At 48.0% G+C, this 21367-nt stretch overlaps 1 protein-coding gene across 1 annotated transcript in view; it reads left to right on the forward strand.

The window, feature by feature from the left end:
* Nucleotides 1-21367, forward strand: part of EYA2 (EYA transcriptional coactivator and phosphatase 2) — a 204184-nt gene that overhangs the window by 120311 nt on the left and 62506 nt on the right. Inside the window, exons 8-9 of the mRNA XM_029918473.1 lie at nt 5856-5998; nt 13288-13371. Of these exons, the coding sequence (XP_029774333.1) occupies nt 5856-5998; nt 13288-13371 (227 nt within the window). The remainder of the gene's footprint in view (nt 1-5855; nt 5999-13287; nt 13372-21367) is intronic.

The following is a 21367-nucleotide window of genomic DNA, read 5'->3' on the forward strand; positions in this document are numbered from 1 at the left end:
AAAAAAAAAAAAAAAAGACACGAGAGAGAATCTCTCTCTCCATCAAATGTGGCTACAGCAAGAAGGCATCCATCTGAAAGCCAGAAAGAAGCTCTGACTAGGAAGAAAATTGACCAGTGCCTTGATCTTGGACTTCCCAGCCTCCAGAAATGTGAGAAATAAATCTTTGCTGTTTAAGCCATCCAGTCTGTGACATTTTTGTCATAGCGGCCCAAGCTGACTAAAATAGAATAGTTGCAAAAAACCTACAGCTACCACCAAGACCAGAAACAAGACAAAGATGTCTACTCTTCCCAGTTCCCCCAAGATCAGAAACAAGACAAAGATGTGCACTCTTACCAAATCTATTCAACATGGTACTAGAGATTCTAGCCAGTGAAATAAGGCAAGAGAAATAAATTAAAATCTCCATATTGGAAAAGAAGCAAAACTTCATAGAGTGACAGGAAGTAAAATGACATGATCACCTAAGTAGAAAATTAGGTAGAATTATTAAAAATCTAGAAGTAAAAAGTGAGTTTAGTAGGGCACCTGGGTGGCTCAGTCAGTTGTGTCCAACTTCAGGTCAGGTCATAATCTCACAGTTTGTAGGTTTGAGCCCCGCGTCAGGCTCTGCCCTGAGTGTAAAGCCTGCTTAAGATTCTTTCTCTCCCTCTTGCTCTGCCTCTCCCCAACTCATTCTTTCTCTTTCTCTCTCTCTCTCAAAATAAAATTAAAGTAATAAAATAATAAAATATTTTTAATAAATAAACAAAAAGTGAGTGTTTCAGACTACCAAGTGAATGTATGAAAATTGGTTCTATTTTTATACACTGACAATAAGCAGCAGGAAATAGGATAATTTTAAATGCTGTTTACATACAGTATTATCAAAAAATAGTAAGTGCTTGGGGGTAGATCTGACAAAAGATGTGCGAAAGTTGTACGCTTAAAATTACAAAGCTCTCCTGAGAGAAGTTAAGACCACAGCTAGTGGAAAGATACACCTCGTTCACAGCTCAGAAGACTTAACGTTATGAAGATGTCCGTCCTCCACAAATTGATCTGCGTATTTAACACAATCTCTGTCAACGTCGCACTTCCTTCTATAGAGATGTGCGAGCTGATTCTGAACTTCATGCGGAAATACAAAGGACCCAGCATGGCCTCAGCAGCTCTGATGCAGAGCAAAGCTGGAAGGCTAACACCACCTGATTGTAAGACTCACTACAGCCGTGGTAATCACGGCATACGGTACGGACATAAAGACAGACAAGGAGGTCAGTGAATGAGAATAGAGCTTGCAGAAATCACCCACATGTATATGGAGAAGTGATTTTTTTTGACAAAGTTTCAAAGACAACTCAGTGGAGAAAGGATAATCTTCTTCTCAAAAAAAGATTCTCGAACAACTGAGTATCTGTGTTCAGAAAACTTGTACTTCAATCCATACCTCACATGACATAAAAAAAGTTAACATAGAATATGTCATAGACCAGGGTCACTAGGTGGCTCAATCAATTGAGCGTCTGGCTCTTGATTTTGGCTCAGGTCATGATCCCAGGGTCTTAGGATCAAGCCCTGCATTGCCCAGCATGGAGCCTGCTTGGGATTCTCTCTCTCTCCCCCTCTGCCCCTCTCCCCAACTCATGCTCTCTCTCTAAAAGTAAAAATTAAAAGAATAGGTCATAGACTTAAGTATAAAACCATGAAACTTCTATAGAGAACAGGAGAAAATCTTTGTGACTGGGTGAGGCAGAGTTCTCACTTATGACACCAAAACATCCAAAAAGAAAAAAATATATATTTATTTACATTTATATAAAAATATATTCTATATTTTATATAAAATATATTTTTATATATTTATGTACGTATAAATTGGACTTCACGAAAATTTAAAAATTTGCTCTTTAAAAAACACTGTCAGGGGGCACTTGGGTGGCTCAGTCGGTTGAGCGCCCGACTTCAGCTCAGGTCATGATCTCACGGTTTGTGGGTTCGAGCCCCACATCAGGCTCACTGCTGTCAGCCTGTCAGCATAGAGCCTACTTCAGATCCTCTGTACCCTTCTCTCTGCCCCTCCCTGACTTGCACTCTTCCCCGCAAAAAAATTAATTAATTAATTTTTAAAAACACCATCAGGAGAATGAAAAGACAAGCCACAGTTTGGGAAAAAGTAATTGCGAAGCATGTATCTGGGAAGTAAGTGTGTTAGAGTTCTCTAAAGAAACAGAACCAGTAGGAGAGAGAGACAAGAGGAAAGCGGTTGTAAGAACTAGCTCAGATCAGCAAGTCCCATCACTCGCCTTCTGCCAGCCGGATGACCAGAAAAGCCAACATGCAGTTCAGTCCGAGTCAGAAGTCCTGACAACCAGGAGCTCTAGGGCCTGAGGCAGGAAAAGATGGACATCCCAGCTCAAGAAGAGAGAGAATTCACCCTTCTTCTGCCTTTTTTTGTTCTGTTTGGGCCCTCAGTGCAAGGGGTGACCGCCCCCTCCCCCACATTGAGGAGAGCAGATCTCTACTCAGTCTACTGATTCAAATGCTAGTCTTTTCTGGACACCCTCTCACCGAAACACCCAGAAGTAATGTCCTACCAGCTCTCTGGGCATCACTTAGCCCATCAACTTGACACACAAAATTAACCATCACATGTATATGGATGCAGAATATATAAGGAATTCTCAAAACCCAAGACTAAGAGAACAAACAACTCAATAATGAAATGGACAAAATATTTGAGCATACGCTTTACCAAAGAAGATACATGGGTGGCAAAACACAAACACACACACACACACACACACACACACACACAAAACCAGCACATCATTAAGAGGCTGATCATTAGTTATGAGAGAGGTGCAAATTAAATCCACAATTTGGGACCACTGTGTACCCCTTGGAATGGCTGTAATCATGAAGACTGATCATACCAAAGGGTGGCAAGGATGTGGAGCAACTAGAACTCCCTTACCTGCTGGTGGGAATGTGAACTGGCACAACCCCTTTGGAGAACAATTTAGCAGTTTCTTAAAAAGTCAACCATAGGCTCACCATACAACCTCGTCATCACGCCGGTAAGAAGAAAGCTTACATTCCTACTGAGATTGACGTGTGAATGTTCATAGCAGCTCTGTTCCGTCCCCAAACTAGAATCAACCCAAATGTCCATCCACTAGTGACCAAAGTAAAAGCGTGGTATATGTGTGCAATAGAACAGTACTCAGCTACACGAAGGAATGAACCATCAGGATACATAACAACATGGACTGAATCGCAAAATGATTATGCTGGCTGAAAGAAGCCAGGCAAAAAAGAATATATATACTGTGTGATTCCATTTGTTTAAAAACTCTAGAAAAAGCAAACTAATTTCTAGTGAGAGAAGGGGTATCAGTGGATGCCTGGGGAGGGGAGTAGGAGGAAGAAGTAAGGGGAATCTTAGAGGTTCTTTAAAAGCAAAAGAAGGGAGAAAGGAGAAAAGTGAAATGACTCCAAAGGAGGTTTACATAAATTGCTCTAGCCTGTGTACTTCTGACTGTGACCTTGAACTTGCACCTTCATTCATTGGGAAGGGGGTTGCTTCTTGGGGATTGGGGAAGAGCATGCTCCTAATACAGTGGCTTCCCCCATACCTTATTTAGACATTTTTAGATACCTCGCATTCCTCCCCTTTTTAATAAGATCTGCCTGGATTTCGAGGGGGTCAGCAAATGTTTTCTAAGCCCCCATAGCCTAAGAACCACCAACTGAATCAGGATAAACCTTATTTATGACTCTTAAGCACCTGTGAATTTATCTACTGCCTGTTCCCCCACCCCCTCCAGGAGAAAGTCTTGGTGCCGTGTCCTGAAAGTGTTGGGGACTCGGAGCTGTCCCTGCAGTCCTGACAACTCAAAACCAAACCTTTTCTGATTATGTCTTTAGTCTGCTAAGACGTTTCATAAACATTAAATAAACCAAGTTCACTCCCTTGGGTTTTGGAGGGAAATAATCCTTCCAGGGTAGGGGAAAAAACCCAAAAACATCAGTCTGCTGCCAAGCCTTTTTAGACAAAAGCATTTTCCTCCTAATGATCCACGCCCTGGCGATTATGGAAGGAGAGATGGAGTCCCCGGGCTGCATCTGGGAACTAAAACAAGCAGCTGTAAAATGAGAGAGTGGGATGGGGTGTCCCGTAAGGTTCCACACTGATCCATGCTTCTGTCACTCTCACGAGGGGAGCTGGCCCACATCTTGGTTCTGCCTTTACTGCTGGTTTGCAGGGTGACACAGACTAACATCATCCCACTTTGTGAGTGAAATAAAGTCAATATGCTTTCATAAAAAGCCACACATTTCAAACTTCTGTGCTTAACACACAGGCTGGATGCTGGCTTTGGGACCTGGGTCCTAGGAGGGTGTGCTGCTCACTCATGCGGGGCTAGTGGATAGTGGGCTGAGGGCAGGAGCATGGCAGCCTCTCTGCGCAGAAGCACCACCTGAATGGAGGCAGCAGGTGACTGCCTCCTGCCCTGCACCTTCTCACTGACCCCCGCGTAGGTGCATCAAGCCAGAGCTCAGTTCAGATCATTTCCTGATTGCCCTGAGTCCCAGCCCAGTGTCGGGCACTTGCGTGGTCAGAATCTCAAGTCTCAAACTGACAAACGTCTTGACAAGTGAGGCTTTAAAGGGCTTGCTTTTTAAATTTTTTTAATATGTATTATTTATTTTTGAGAGAGAGAAACAGCGCACATGGGGGAGGGGCAGAGAGAAAGGGAGACACAGAATCCGAAGCAGGTGCCCCAAGGGCTTGCTTTTAGTAGAGGATCGAGCAGGCCACACAGGGAAAGCAGCATAGAGAATGCTCCCCCACACCTCCCTTTCACCCCAAGGCGGGGTGTGCTCTTTAAGATAGAAGCATTTGCTGCCCTGCTCCAGGCAGATACTGGCTTTCTTCCTTCTGTCCGTCTGAGGAGGCTCAGGCTTCGGGATGGAGAGAGTTGCAAGCACTGTCAATATATAGCTCCTCCAATGGCCCGCCCTCACTTCCCTCGATTCTGTTCAGGTGTCCCCTTATCCATGAGGCCCTCCCAGACTAGCCCCGTACCCATTAGGGACCGCACAGCACTCCCCATCCGCAGCCCATTTGCTAATGCTCAGTAACACACCTGGCATGTTACATACTCACTTGTCTGTCTAAGGCGCCTCTCCTGTCCCTAGAAGCTGAGTACTGTGAGGCCAGTACCTCTCTAGAAGCTGAGTACTGTGAGAACCAGTACCTCCTAGAAGCTAAGTACTGTGAGGCCAGTGCCTCCTAGAAGCTGAGTGCTGTGAGAACCAGTACCTCCTAGAAGCTGAGTACTTTGAGAACCAGTGCCTTCTAAAGCTGAGTACTGTGAGACCAGTTCCTCTCTAGAAGCTGAGTGCTATGAGATCCAGTACCTGTCTAGAAGCTGAGTACTGTGAGAACCAGTACCTCCTAGAAATGGAGTACTGTGAGATCAGTACCTCCTAGAAGCTGAGTACTATGAGACCCAGTACTTCCTAGAAGCTGAGTACTGTGAGACCATTACCTCTCTAGAAGTTGAGTGCTATGAGATCCAGTACCTCTCTAGAAGTTGAGTACTGTGAGAACTAGTACCTCCTAGAAGCTGAGTGCTGTGAGAACCAGTACCAGGAACTCTGCCCACTCAGTGATCTTGGTTGATGAATGAATGACTCTGAGTAGGCAGCCTGAGGGACCCTCATGACAGTTTTGAGTCCCCGAGATCTTTGCCTTCTGTGCTGCCTTTGGGACCTACCGCTATGGAGTCAGTTCTGGTGTGGTGTTTCCTGGGCAGGACACTCAGCAGAGCTCTGACACGTCCACCCTTACCTTCCGACACCAGGTGAATACAACACACACAATGGACCTTCCACGCCGGCAAAGGACGGAGACAGCGACAGACCGCCCCGGGCCCCCGACGGGAAGCTCCGCAGCCGGTCCAAGCGGAGCAGCGACCCCTCCCCACCGGGGGACAGTGAGATCGAGGTAACTCCAGACTGCCTGTGTGACTTGGGGAATGTGACCTCCGGCTGTGGCCGGGGCGGAGGCCGGGGGGCGGAGTCATGTCCACACACACCGCGTGGGCTCTGAGTTCACAGACTCGGTACCAGGACAGAACGCTAGAGGGGAAAGAGGAGAATTGTGTGAGCCATCAGGAAGCACTGTTGACTGTCCAGGCTATGAAAAGTCACCCTGGGGACAGTAAAGTTCTCAAACCTGGGTGGCTGCAGAAAACCCAGGTTGCAGGGCCCCGCCCACAGTTTCTGAGTTAGTCGATGGGGCGGGGCCTGAGAACTGGCATTTGGCATTTCCAGTAAGTTCCCAGCCGATGCTGACGTTGCAGGATTGGGAAGCACGCTTCAAAAGGCCCTGGTGAAGACGCCAGCGGGCAGTGGGCCTTCTCGGCAGGGTCCGAGGGTTCTTAGCCTGCTCATATTACTCCCAGCTAGCATGCTTTTTAAAATTCAGGTACCCAGGTCCCATCCCAGACTAATTAAATAAGCATTGCAAGGGAGTTCTGTAAGTTCCCCCTCGTGGTTCTGTTATGGCTTGGGTATTTATCTATCAGGAGACAGGAGGCCGCCTCAGCTTGCATCGTTTCTGTGATTCTGAGTTCCGTAGAAGGTTCTTAGAACCTTCTTTCTCAAGCTGCATCCCAGCAGCTTGCATTAAACCCACTTCCCTGGCCAGGCCTCAGTATTTAAAGCTCCCCAGGTGATCTCCAGAGCGCCGCCCAGGCTGACCTGAGGGGTGTGCCCGTCTGTATTGTAATAAAGCCAAGTGTAGGATTATTGGTCACCCGCTGACACTTTCCCAAACAAATAAAAGAGAACAGCATACAGAGGAGAAGGGGAAGGGTACTAGTGGGGGCAGAGGCAAAACAGATGCCCAAAGAACAGATAGAAGCAAGCAATTGATAGATATCTAGGGAGGAAAAAATGGGCAGGTTCGTGAGTTCGCACTTCACAAAAGGCAGAAACAACAGGAGGGCCGATCTGCCGGCCTGAGCATGCCGTGGGTATATGGGCGGTATTGGCAAAGCCTGGGTCCGGACCAAGAAAGTCAAGTGCACCATCATCCCATGTCTGTTCGTAATCCTGTACAGTTTATGTAGCCGCTGCAAAGCTCAGCCCACAAACTCAGATATGCTGAGAAATATCATTTTCATCATCTCCTTAAAGTCATTGTCATTTTGACTCCGAGTCCCCATCCCTGATGGGTGGTAAGAAACTCCACCTCCTTTGGGGCCCCTTGTATCTGGAATCGTATGAGAATCTCAAGGCTCAAGTGGTCTCAGAAAACAAAATAAGAACTCTAGTGTCCAGGATTCGAGGCGGTGGCGGCTCCCTTCCTCGTTGTCACCTGTCAGTATAAGTCCAGCCGTGCTCTGGGGGTTCGTGCCATGGGTTGGGCGTTGAAATCCTTGTCTAGGACAAGAACCTTGGAGCAGGAGATACAATCCTTTGGTCGCAAGCAACAAAAATCTGTTCCGGCTACGTAAGCACCATGGAAGGAAGTTCCTCAAACCAAGGTTAGAAACAACAGTAACCAACCAAGACCAAGGAATCTAAGGAACCTGCAGGACGCCGGCCCCTGTGGAGAGTAATTCTGGTGCCTCTCACTCACCGTCTGCATCCAAGGAGACGGCATCCACTGGCCTGACTCGGGTCTTAGGCTTGCCCTTGACCGACAGTCCCACCAAGACAGCAGGGTGCCCTTCTCCGACAGGGATGGATGCTGGGGGCCCAAGCACAAATGCCCACCACCCAGGTATTTGAGATTTAGCCAGCATTCACTAGGAGAGCTATACTAGTTAGCAGTCCCTAGTAGAGCTGTACTAGTTAGCATTCACTAGTAGAGCTGTCATAGCCAGCATTCACTCAGAGAGCTATACTAGTTAGCAATCCCTAGTAGAGCTATACTAATTAGCATTCACTAGGAGAACTATACTAGTTAGCCACATTCACTAGTAGAGCTGTACTAGTTAGCAGTCCCTAGTAGAGCTATACTAGTTAGTCAGCATTCACTAGTAGAGCTGTACTAGTTAGCATTCCCTAGTAGAGCTGTACTAGTTAGCAGTCCCTAGTAGAGCTGTACCAGTTAGCCAGCATTCACTAGAAGAGCTGTACTAGTTAGTCAGCATTCACTAGTAGAGCTGTACTAGTTATCATTCACTAGTAGAGCTGTACTAGTTAGCCAGCATTCACTAGTAGAGCTGCGCTAGTTAGTATTCACTAGGAGAGCTGTAACAGCCAGCATTCACTAGGAGAGCTATACTAGTTAGCAGTCCCTAGTAGAGCTGTACTAGTTAGCAGTCCCTAGTAGAGCTGTACCAGTTAGCCAGCATTCACTAGGAGAGCTGCACCAGTCAGCCAGCGTTCACTGGGAGGGCTATGGCATTGGTTTATGGCCAGCATCGATTCCAGCTGTCCTAGAAGGTGTTACATATTCTCAAGACCACACTTGTCCCCTCCCCTTGGCCAGCCTCCTGAGGCATACCAGCAGCCACTCAGGCTGAGAACTGGACCCCTGCGGACCCCCCACAGAGCAAGCATTCCCACTGCTCCTGGGACCACTCAGAGGCCACGTATCTGTTCCTACTTTTCTCTGATTCTTAGAGCCCCTCCTTCCGAAACCGAGGAGACCTCGCACCATCCCCTCAGCAGGATTTAGGCCTTTGCCAAAGGCTGGAAGAAAATTTGTGTGCCTCAGCTTGTCCTGGAGGTTTCTGCCTCCCGTTTTCCTGAGGATTTCCTCCAGCTTCAAGTCATGGATCTGTGAGCCGCACACACACGAATGTCTTTTTTCTTTTTTCGTTATTCAGTCACTTAATGTGGCTTCTCTTGGTGGGGGTGGAGAGACATTTTCCACTAAACCGAGAAGGCAGTGGGGTGGCATGGAAGTCGAGGATTAGAGGGCGACATGATTCTGGAAACATCTGCTTCTCCATTCCAGAGGAAAGTACCCCTGGGCAAGAGCACTTGAAAAGGTGTGAGCTGGGTTTCACTTCTGTGCTTAATGTCAGCATGGAGGCTTTGCACGGGTCGCACCTCCTAAGTCTTTGGCAGTTTTGCTAATGACCGAAGCCACGAGAGAGAAGTCATGTGGCGAAGTGGAAAGGAGGGAAATTCTGAGTATATTAGTTAAAATCCATCGACTGCAGGAGCCAGAAACCCACTTGAGCTAGCTTAAGTGGAAAAGCAGAATTTGTTTTAGGGATACAGACATTCTCTTAGAACATAGGGTGGGGATGAGGGGCGTGTCAACAAGGTACCAAACCGGAAGGTGGGCGGGGCCAGGAAGCGCATTTGCGCCTTCTGTCCCGGGTACCACATGCAGGTGCCAGGATCCCCAACCTGTGGTGTCTCTTCAGCGCCCTCAGGCACCGGTGCCTGGGCTCTGCAAGCCTCCAGCCTCCCTCTGTTTCTGATGAAACCAGATCCTGCCAAAGTGTGGGGTGGTTTCCATCTTTCATCCCTCTACTCCGTGCTTCCTACAGACTGGCCCTCGCTGCCCTTCAGATCGTGAGGCTGCCAATGGCCACTCAAAGATGATGAATGCTTTCTGGGTCTAATTTCAAGTTTCCAAGGGAGGGCCTCTGACCCGGTTGGGACTGGGGCTCTCTGTGGCCGAGACCATGATGGGCTAGGGAGGAGGGTCAGGGCAGAATGGCCACCGGGAACTTACCCGCCAAGGATCCAGGGCAGAGGAGTAGAGTGCTAGGGGGACAGACAGACTTTCTTCTTCAGAGGCTATGTAGCAGATAAATGAATGGAGTCTGCATTCAGTTTGAATATAGTCCTTTATTTTTTTTAATTCCCTTACCAAAATCTCTCAGTTTAACTGATCCAACTAAGTTCATTTTTTAAAAGTTTATTTATTTATTTTTGAGAGAGAGAAAGAGCTCGCATAAGCAAGGGAGAGGCTGAGAGAGAGAGGTGGGGGAGACACAGAATTCGAAGTAGGCTCCAGGCTCTGAGCCTGACATGGGGCTCGGACTCACTAACCATGAGATCATGACCTGAGCCGGAGTCAGAGATTTAACCAACTGAGCCTCCGTGGCTCCCCGATCCAACGGAGCTCAGGTAAATTAGGACTTAGCAATTAAAACCCAGAAACTCTCCTTAAAAACAATAGTTTTAAAACCTCTTTTTTTTTTTACCATGACCCATAATAAGAACTATACTTGATACTGTGACCCAGCACATACACACACATAGATATTATGAGACCAAAAAACTCACAAAATAATGCTCAGATCTGCCAATTTCCTTGAAAACCCCTGCACTGGCTGACCTTTTCCTCCTAGAGACCTTCCCCCCCCCTTCCCTTTACTGTTAAAGGCACAGCGAACTCCAATGTGTTAAGTACAGCCGTTCAACTCCAGAGAGGTTTCGAGGGTGGCCCATTCAAGACAGCAGACCTAGTAGGTGCCGACACCAGCGACACACATAGTCAGGCCCTATGCCCGTAAAGACCGTGATCACCAGGAAAATGAGGAAAAGCAACAGTGTAAAAAATCAGGGCCACAATAAGTTAATAGGACATATGACAGGTAATTTCAAAAATAGAAAAGAACTTTGGAAAACTCTGAGCAGTTTTCTTATAAAGATCCAGGGAGGTCTTACATCCATAAAATAAGCATTGGAGGCTATAGGGAAGGAATGCTCAGAGACAAAGAAAGAGTCATTGGAATTTTTTTTTTAATCTTTTATCTGTTTTTGAGAGAGACAGAGAGAGACCGCATGAGCAGGGGAGGGTCAGAGAGAGAGGGAGACACAGAATCAGAAGCAGGCTCCAGGCTCTGAGCTAGAGCTGTCAGCACAGAGCCTGACGTGGGGCTCGAACCCATGAACCATGAGATCATGACCTGAGCCAAAGCCGGATGCTCAACTGACTGAGCCACCCAGGTGCCCCTGGAAATTTTTAAATGACAGAATCAGAAGTTTAATAGAAGGGTTGGAAGAAAACATTGAAAAAACCTCCCAGAACACAGATCAAAAGACAAAATTCTAGAAAATATTTTTTTTGAGTGTAAGCAGTATCAATCCAAAAGGTCGAAAAGATCTAATTTGACTGTCAGGAACTCCAGGAAGAGAGAACATGGTGGAAAAGGTGAGAAAAAATCATGTAAAGAAATAAGATTGGAAATGCTTAGGTGCTAAACAGTGTGAATGAAGAGAGGCCACAGCTAGGTTTGTCCTTATGAAACTTGAGAACAGCATGTGTAAAGAAAAGATCTTAAAATATCCAAGAGAAAGAGCCTAAATGTCCATCAACTGATGAATGGATAAGGAAGATGTGGTTTATATATACATGATGGAATACTACTTGACAAAGAGAAAGAATGAAGTCTGGCCATTTGCAACAACGTGGATGCATCTGGAAGGTATTATGCTGAGTGAAATAAGTCAGTCAAAAAGAGAGATAGTATATACTTTCATTCGTATGTGAAATTTGAGAAACTTAACAAAACCATGGGGGAAGGGAAGGGGGAAAATAGATCAAACACAGAACAAACTGAAGGTTGATGGTGGGGGGCAGGGGAGAGGGGAAAATGGGTGATGGATATCAAGGGGGGCACTTGTTGGGATGAGCACTGAGTGTCGTAAGTGATGAATCACGGGAATCTACCCGTAAAACCAAGAGCGTACTGTATGTTAGCCAACTTGACAATAAATGATATCATAAATAAATAAATAAAGATAGACCAGAAAAAACAAAATAATAAAATAAAATATCCACGAGAGTGAAAAAGCAAAACCTTCAAAGGACTAAAGATGATGAAACATGACACTCCCCATCAGTCACACCAGACACTACGAGATAATGGAGGAATTCTTTCAAACATCTGGAGGACATGATTTTCCAATTGGAATTCTGTACCCACGGATACCATAGAGCAAAAGGAAGACAGATCAGAAAGGTAGGAATTCTGCATGGTTACTTTCCAGACACCCTTTCAGACGAAGCAGCTTCAGGATCTACTCAACCAAAACAGGGGGGAAAACCAAGAGAGAGACCCTTGGGATCCAGGAAGCAGTTGGTCTGGTCCGGAGATGCAGTGCAAGGAAGTCTTGGGATGCTGGCTCTGCAGCAAGCCTGAAGATGATCCCGTCCACACTGGAACATTCCGTCACTGAGGATGAACATCTTTGATACAGCAGATGGGGCCGAATTTGAGACCCTCATGAAAGCATATCACTGGAAACGAGAAAAAAATCAAAGCAATTCATAAACTTCCGCAAAAACAAAAAATTATTCCAGACAGGCACGGTTCCTATGTGGAGCAAACCAGGATACGACATGGTTTTTAATTGGGAAGGTCGTGACCCTAATGGTAGGAACAGTCTCCTGAAAGTGGCTCTGGGCTTGGGACGTTGGACACACAGAGGAGGAGATGATACCCAGCATGATCCTTGGCTCTCCAGTGAACAGTGATCACAAGACATGAATGCCCTTTACTGGTTACCAACTTTGAAAAATCACCATAGAGACAGAGCACGGAAGATTAAAGTACGGCTATAAAACCAAATGCACGAATTGGTTTATCCACACTGGAGGTACAAAAGTAAGCCTAACACTGCCCAATGGCGGAGAGAGGGGGAGGAGGTGGGGGAAGGGTGTGGACACAACAGCCATAATCTCTCCTGTGGGATTTGCTCTGTCAGCCAGGGGGAGTGTCCAATGTGGATGGTCCCGGAAGTAGAGGGGCTCACATATGTGAAAAGTGTGCCGTCCTGGAGAAATGAGATTGCTGTGAGCCAGACCCTCGTCTTCCACATGATTGAGTAAGAACTATTGTCTAAAGTGGGCCAATCCGTAAGCAAAAAGGCCTAAGTATGTTACGTAGAGTTATGGAGGTAATGGCCCAAACGGCTAAAAACAGGAGTGTTTAGAGGTAGTCGGGCTTAGGGTGAGCGGGTGAAGTAAAATGGTAGTTCTTCATTTGTTCAGATGAGTTATATGATTTTTATTGTTGTTTTTGGACTGAGCTCCTCCATTTTTGAGCTTTTATGTGGAAGGCAGGAACAGGCTTCTTGGTTCTGCCGTCGAGGGTTTGATAGGAGCCCAGAATTGGCCATCAGAATACACTTTACACGGCTGAGGTTGGACGGGAACCCAGTGACACATCAGAGAGTCACATGTTTTATAACTTAAAGATAATGTTTTTCAAGGTTTCTCTCTCCTCCCCGAGAATTAATCTCTGCGGACGTTAAGTCAGAGGCAAGTGAGTCCATTTGTCTCTGTTCTCTTCGTCTCTTTCATCACAGCGCGTATTCGTGTGGGACTTGGATGAAACGATAATTATTTTTCACTCCTTACTCACCGGGACTTTTGCATCGAGATATGGAAAGGTAAGAATCCATGTTGTGTCTTCTCTCTCTCTTCCCCCCCCCCCGCCCCCCTGCACATGACCGACTGTGCAGCTGGTTTGTCCTGGGAACTGTGGGGGCAGTTTATGAGGCAGCTTCTCCAACCAAAGCTACCCCTCTGGGTCAGAGTCTGGGTTTGAGAGCTCCTATGGAATTTTCCCTCGACATGTGAAAATTTAATTAGCTTCCCCTTCTGCCGTCCCCCATGCCTTTCTTCCAACCCATGAAGCATTCAGCATCCCCGTGATCGGATATAAGCTCATAGTCTTCAGCTGAATCCCTCCTAAGAGGGCGAGACTACACCGCGGACAAAACACCAGTAATCTTAGCTAAAAAGAAAAACAAAGGAAGGCATTTTCCTTGTTCCCTGTTGTTTATCTTAGTGTCTCCGGCAGATGAATTGCATCCTCCTTCCGTTTTTTTCTGAGACGAGGGGGAGGCATTTTGTCAGCTCCGGCGTGGACCTTCGCGACAGCTTTGCAAGTGTCTCACCGACAAATTATGTCGGGGGAACATCCAGTTAGAACTCTGGGCAGATGCTGTCAGCTGACGGGTGGTGAATGGAGGAAACCCTGAAACCACCTCCGTAATGCAAACATGAACCCAGCTGCTGAGACCCAAACCCCGCTGTGCCCCCGTCCGTCCCTCGGGCTGCCCGGCAAACCCGGAACGTGGATGCCATCCCTTCGGGGAGGCAGGTTGGGGCGGCGGGGTAGGGATTTAGAGAGCAGCAAACTGTCCTCTCATCCACGGTGAGCGACCCGCTGGCAGCTGCTTCCACGCCTGGGTAAGAACCATGAGACAGACTCACCAGCGCCTGGAAAATATTTCTGTTTCTGTTTAGACGCCAGAAATATGATTTGACATCACCTCATGGCTTTTCCAGCTGCTCGCGTTTTTTACGGGGTTTATAACAAGCTGGATGTGTAATTAGCAAGATAGATTTATCATCTGCCATTATGTTGTAAAGAATATAAAAATGGTGTTGGTGGTGCAGAAATCTTTTGCCACGTAGGAATGCCGTTAATACGTCTAGCAGGGCCTCGGGAAATCTGGCGTGCGCTCTTGGACCGAGCACAGCTTAGGGAGACGGTGGCAGAGTCGAGAACTGCTGAAAACCCCAGAGTAGACTGGCAGTCATTGCAAAAAGTGAAACGGTCCCAAAGGGTCTCTCGCAGCGTGTTACCCACGGGGCCTGGGCGTTTTCTGGTTTTTCTGACCACGCCGGTAAAATCCCTGTCCCCTAAAAGGCGTGCCTTCTCTCTTCTTGCCTTCAGAGATAGCCCACTGTCAAGTTCCGCCGCTGCAGGTAACAGTCGGGTTCTTGTGGACTGGTAGGGCTTTGCAATCGTGGGGATGGTTTTTGTGTCCGTGTCTCGCCACCGTTCCTGAGACCAAACGGTGGGCATCCTCAAGACCAGGACGGAGCCCAGAGGCCACAGCACCAGAGTGTCCTCAGCCCTCATTTCCAGATGGCTCTCTCCAGCCCTATCACCTAAGCCCAGCCCCTTCACCCCCAGCCGTCGCCTTGCCCTTTAGAGGCACCATCCTACAGTACAAACCTGGTCATGTCACTTCCCCGCAGGAGAATGGCCGGTGGCTTCCCCACTGACAGACCCTGACCCCAGCCTCCCAGGGCTCTTCATGAGCAGCTCCTGCCTGCTCTGCGGCCCCGTCTCCTGCCTGTCATCCTGACTTGCTTTCTGTCCTCAAGCCAGCTGCGCACCCTCCCGTCTCCGCTGGGTTTCTCCCAGGAAGCATCAAGTGCAGAGTGGGAAGGGAAGGCAGGCCGTACAGGTGGCCTAAGTAGTCACTGCTGCAGGGGCTGGGGCTCCGTCCCACCAGGGACCCCTGGGGCCCCTGTAGAACACACCTCCGAGTTGACCCACCAAGAGTGAGGGTGCTGGGGTATTTATCTGCCAGTTCCCTTCTATCACAGGTTGAGGGCTTCCCTAGGGTATTACCTCCTTGCACTTCCGACCTGCCCCCCCAGAAAGCTGTCCCCTCCCCCCCCCACCCCCGAGAAAGCTGTCCAGCAGGGAATCACAACACTAACAGCTGAAAGCCTCTGCACATACAGGAATGGCCACAGCTGAGCAGATGTGGGGAAGGAGCACCCTGGAAGCCTCTGCTATAATCTGGAATGTTCTAGCATGTTTTTTTACTAGATTAAATCTTACCTGTCTTTCAGTTCTCATTTTATTTTTTTTTAATATTTATTTTTGAGAGAGAGAAACACACAGAATCTGGAGCAAGCTCCAGGCTCCGAGCTGTCAGCACAGAGCCCGACGTGGGGCTCGAACTCATGAACTGCGAGATTGTGACCTGAGCCGAAGTCGGACGCTTAACCGACTGAGCCCCCCGGGCACCCCCAGTTCTCATTTTAAATGGAGCTTCCTTCACGAGGACTTGGCTAGCCTTTATCTAAAGTGCATCTCTCCCCATCACTGTGTTTTTCATCTATAGTTACACACTCGCTGCCTGTCCACCTTCTAGGCTATAAGTACCATGAACACTGTTTTACCGACTCAGCCAAACAGTGCATGGGCCAGAATTGCTCAATAAATATCTGTTGCATGAGTAAGTCGGGCGATCCTCTAGAAAAGCTACACAATGACAGGCACTTTTTTTTATTTTTGCCTGTTTGCTTCATTGCTTTATCCCCAGTGCATAAAACAGTGCCCCCCACTTAGAAGACATCAAATAAATATTTGTTGAAGGAAGGAGGGAAGGAAAATAGTATCCAAACAAAAAAATGCCTAGCTGGTGGCTACTGACCAAATTCAGCCTGCAGACATTTTTGTTTGGCCCCCAGAGGGTTTGAAAAAATGTGAATTTGTCGCCAACATTTAAAAATCAGGAGATTGCACAGACCAAAACAGTCTAGATTTCCACCTCTCCTTGAAAAATTAGAAAATCTGGCAATCCTGTGTTCCCATGTGGCAGCAGTCACCAGGAGCTGAGTAGCAAGTGGCCTCTTGCAGGGGGCGTGCATACGCTGTTCAGCCCAACCCATGGGCCCCACTTGGCCTGTTTCACCTACATACAGGACCCTCCTGGTCCCACTGGCATCTGACTTTCAACATTTGTCCTAGAATTTCAGAACCACAGAAGGTCGGAGTTAGACCTACGAGACCAACATGGGCAATTAGTCTCCATAGTACAGAAGGAGAAGCTGAGGCCTAGAGAGAGTAAGATCACCCAGGAGAGAATAAGAGTCTTATTTCAGGATCACTTCCCTGCCTATGTGCCTCCAGGATGTCCAGGGAAAACAGATGAGGAGCCCTTGGAGCATCCAAGCCCCCTGTGCTGTGTTCACTCCTGATCTAGAATTTATCCCCTCCCCCACCCGCTCTCCCGAGGAGAGTATTTTTGTTATTGTTGTTAAGGCCAGCCACTCCAAGAGAGACCCAGAGTAACCATGGCTTAAACAAGATAGTTGACTTTATCCATCCATCCAGGAGCCCGGGTGTAAGCAGGCCAGTAAGGTTCCGATACAACCCCGGGCACCAAAGCCCTCCTCTCTGCCTTCCCTAGAAGTGGCTCTCACTGGTAAGGTAGAACATAGCTCGCCCCATGTGTCCGTTCCAGCCAGTGAGAAGGGGGAACAGGAAAAGGAGAATTTACCCCCTCTTTATTTTACTTTTCCCCCCTCTCTGTTAAGGGCCAGACTCAGAATGTGTACGTATCCCTTCTCTTCACATTCTATTGGCTGGAATTTGATCACGTGGCCACATGTAGCTGCAAGGGAATCTGGGAAGTGAAGTCTTGGTCACATGCACCATTAAAGTTCAGGGATTCTGTTATTCTGAGAGGGAGAAAGGGAGAAGGGATACTGGAGGACAGCTGGCGTTTTCTAGCACAGAGTGCCATGTAACAAGAGGAAGAACAAAGAGAAAAATGTTGAGGAAAAAGAACCAGGAGGGCAATTGTATTTGTAGATCTATAGCTCCAAAGAGAGATCTGGACTATGGCAACAAACTTGGAAGTGAGAGAAGTGTAGAGGACCCCAGAGGAACAGAAGTATGAACCCCATTTTGCAGACAGAGTAAGTGAGGCACAGGGAGGTTACGTAGTCAAGGTATTCATAATAGAAACAAAATACATAGCCTTGAGTTTTGGCCCACAACTCTTTCTCTTGGTGCTTTTCCAGAAACCAGTTATGTGGAGCTCATCATTAATAGCTGGTAGCAAGCAGGACTCAATTTGAAGCACTTTGTAGAGTGTTTAAGCTACAAAGGGAATTTACTGGTTCACAATACTTGAAAAACTCAGAGATACTTGGAATTCAGGTTGGGCTGGATCCAGGTGCACAAGCAGCATTCACAGGGCTTGGTCTTTCTGCATCCCTCAGCCCACTTTCTCCATATAGCGACTCCCTGTCAGCAATCCCATATGAAAAAGGAGACCTATGTCCCAAATTCTAGCACAACAAGCTTGAATCTCATCAGACCAACCTTCGTGGCTCTGATTAGCCAGCCTAGATCAAGAGCCCAAAGAGAGCAGAGGAGCGGGTCAGCTCCATCCCAGCCGAATGGATGGAACAGCAAAGGGACGTTTCTTAAAGGGAAACTGAAGTGCTCTTTCCAGAAAAGGGTGAGGACAGGTAGAGGCCAGCACACCCTATGCACCCGTGCCAAGGACCAGCAGCTCTTTGCTTGTGGCCATGACACTGAGCACCGCACAGCAAGCAAAAGTCCTGCCAATTGTGGTCCCAGCCAAAGGGTAACTTGCTGTTTGCTTAGGGAAATAAGATCAACAGAGCCCAGATGATTAAGGCGCATGATTCTAAACAGAGTGTTTGGATTTTCAAACAGAAACTGGGCTCTCTTCCTGTTCCCAATCAGAGGCATGTGCCGCTTGAGGCTGTCATCTCTCCACTTCCTTTCCATCTCTTCCTGCCCAGTGCTCAGCGCCAGAGCGTCCCTTTGGTAGCTGTGCCTCCCCCCATCTTGTGGATCCATTAGAAATTCCCTGGAGAGCGGGCGCGAGCCAGCAAAGGCTGCCTCTCCCCTAACCTCTCCTCCTCCCACCGGGCTCCCAGCAAGCCCTGAACTTTTGTTTTTTTTCAGCCTGGATTAGGCACATGCAAGGTGGCCAGGAGCCTTTCTTGCCGGGAAGGGACTCTTAAGGGGATTAATCACAGTAGGTCACCCCAACTCCTTCCAGACAGCTCAATACCAATGGAAACCTCAACTCTAGGACCTAGTGTGTGTCTTTTAATAAAAGCTTTCTTGAGATATAATCCGCGTGCTATACCTGTACATTTCAGTCTGTACAATTCAGTGTTTTTTAGTGTCTCAGAGTTGTGCAACTGTCCCCAGCACGTAATCGTAGGACATTTTCATCACCCCGGAGAGAAATCCGTGCTCCTTAGAAGGCACTCCTGATTCCCCCCAGTCCTTGGCACCCAGCAATCTGCTGTTTGTCTCCATTGTTTTGTTCCTTCTAGATGTTTCTTTAGGAAAAGAAAAAATCAGCGTGTGGTCTTTTGTAGCTGACTTCTGTCACTTAGCATCATGTTTTCTAGATCCATCCAGGTTGCCGCGTGAACCAATTCTCCATTCCTTCTCATTGCCGTGTGATTCTCCGTGGTGCGGAATGTGCCACACTTTGTCCGTTGGTGAGCTGACGGACAGCCGGGTTTGGGGTTGGTGTGAACAAAGCCGCCGCAGACACTTGAGGGTGAGCTGTCGCACAGATGAGTTTTCAGTTCTCTTAGGTGCGTACCTGGAGGCGGGATTACCAGGTCATGTGGTATCTCCAGGTTGGACATCCTGGTGATCTACCAGCATGTTCTCTAGAGTGGTCACGCCATCTTCCATTCCCCTAAGCAGTGTGTGAGGTTTCCAGTCTCTCTACCTTCTCTCCAACACTCGTTAGTGTCTTTTTGGTTACATAGTTCTCCCAGTGGGTGTGAAGTAGGATTTTATGGTGGTTTTGATTGGCCTGTCCCCAATGACGAATGACATTGACTAATGACTAAGGGTGTTTTCATGTACTTATGGGCTGTCAGTGATATCTTCTTCAGAAAAATGTCTGTTCAAATCCTTTGCCCATTTCTTCATTGGTTGATGTGACTTTATATTGTTGATTTCTAAGGGATCTTTATATATGCTGGGTACATATGTGATTTGTAGTATTTTGCAATGACAGGTATATGAGTTGCAAATATTTTTTTTTCCCACTTGGTGGGTTGTCTTTTCCCTTGGTTGATGGTGTTCTTTGAGGTCTATGAAGTATTTGAGGGGAGAGGGATTGTAATTAAATTTGAGAAAAGACAGCCAGAGAGGGAGGCCTCATGGAGAAACTGAATGTTGAATAAAGACTTAAAGGAGTAAAGGAACAGATAATGTGGTAGAAGAGCAGCGGGAGCAGCAAGTGCAAAGGCCCTGAGACAGAAGTTTGCCTGGTGGATTTTAGGGACAACAAGGAAGCTAACGTGTCTGGAGCAGAGCTAGCAAGGAGGAGGGTAAGAACTCACTGGGCTTTTACTCTAAAGTGGGAGCCACAGAGACTTGGACCAGAGGGAGGACAGGATCTGGGTTATATTTCCAAAGAGTCCCTCTGGCTGCGCCCCTGGGGAGGGTAGACCACAGGGGAGCAACAGAGGAAGTGGGGAGACCCATGAGCAGGCTACTGCAAGACTCCAGCTGAAAGATGCTGGGTGTGCGGACCAGCGTGGTAGGGGTGCAGTGAGATGAGTCTGCGTGTATTTCAAAGGCAGAACCAACTGTGAGTAAAGAATGCAACCCGCTCCTTAATCTCCATCGCTGGGCTCCAGGGGTGGCCTCTTTTCTGCCCCCGACCTGTTGGCCCCCTGTTGCCACCTAGCAAATTCCCCTTGAACAGATTCCCCTGGCTTGTTGCACAGTTTGCTATGCAGAAGTACCCTGCCGCGCACACTGTTGTTTCAGAAGCTGGGCCTCACTTCCACATGTCGGGCTGTTCGTATTCTTTGGGCACACAAGGCCGCTCTCTGGTTTCCTGGGGGTCCAATGTGTGTTTTTTCCAGAACCAGGGGGAACTTCCTCCTCCCCTCTCCCCATAGGTTAATGTTGTCGGTTCTGTTTTCCTGTGAAATACGTACCGTTTGTTTGGACGTACACGGCAATATTTAAACACCCCGCGATTCTCACTCGTCTCCCTCCGTGCTGTGGTTTTTCGATCCTTCTACATCCCCGTACATCCAGTCCTAGGGTTCTGACTCCGTGGTTCTCAGCTGGAGGTGACGTGGCCCCCAGGGGACATTTGGCGGTGCCATGACCATTTTTGCTGCTAATGCCCCGCAGTCCCCAGGATGCCCCCACGACAGGGACTTATCTGACCCCAGATGTCCATGGTGCTGCAGACAAACAGGTGCCCTGAATCCCATGTTCACCCCTCCCCCCCCCATGAGAAGAACAGCCAGGCGCCCAGCCCCCCAGCTGCAGGGACAGTGCTGTGACAAGCACCCTTTAGGGACTCCTGGAGCTTCACGCGTTTTCTCTGTCTGAATCCCCACCCCAAGCCTGTACGGCACCTGTTCTACCCATTCCTGGAGAAGCTAACGCTTTGAGGAGAGGTGGCATGCTTCAGCCACCATCACCCAACTCGGAAGGGACGAAAGCCAGGATGTGGCCCACTGCTCTCAGCCACGCACCTAAACTGTGTCCCTGGGCTCCATGTGAAGGTCCTCAGGCCACTGGAGTGAACTCTTCCGCTTGACTGTGAACTCCAGGAGCGCCCGGACTGGGTCTGATGTGCTCATAATTTCATCCCCCGGCACCCGGCCACACCTGGCACACCTGTTTGGCAAATATTTGTGGAATAAACAACTAGCTAGCCCGTGGGCAGAGAGTTCTAAGTGCGTGTGACCGCAGTCGCTGCAGAAATGAGACTGCAGGGTGCCTGCCCTTGAGGGGACAGAGAGCTGCCCACGTGACGAGACTGGGTTGATCAGCATCTCTCCAGAACCAAGGTGATGGGTGCCAGCCTG

This window comes from Suricata suricatta, chromosome 12, assembly GCF_006229205.1.
Source record: "Suricata suricatta isolate VVHF042 chromosome 12, meerkat_22Aug2017_6uvM2_HiC, whole genome shotgun sequence".
NCBI lineage: Eukaryota > Metazoa > Chordata > Mammalia > Carnivora > Herpestidae > Suricata > Suricata suricatta.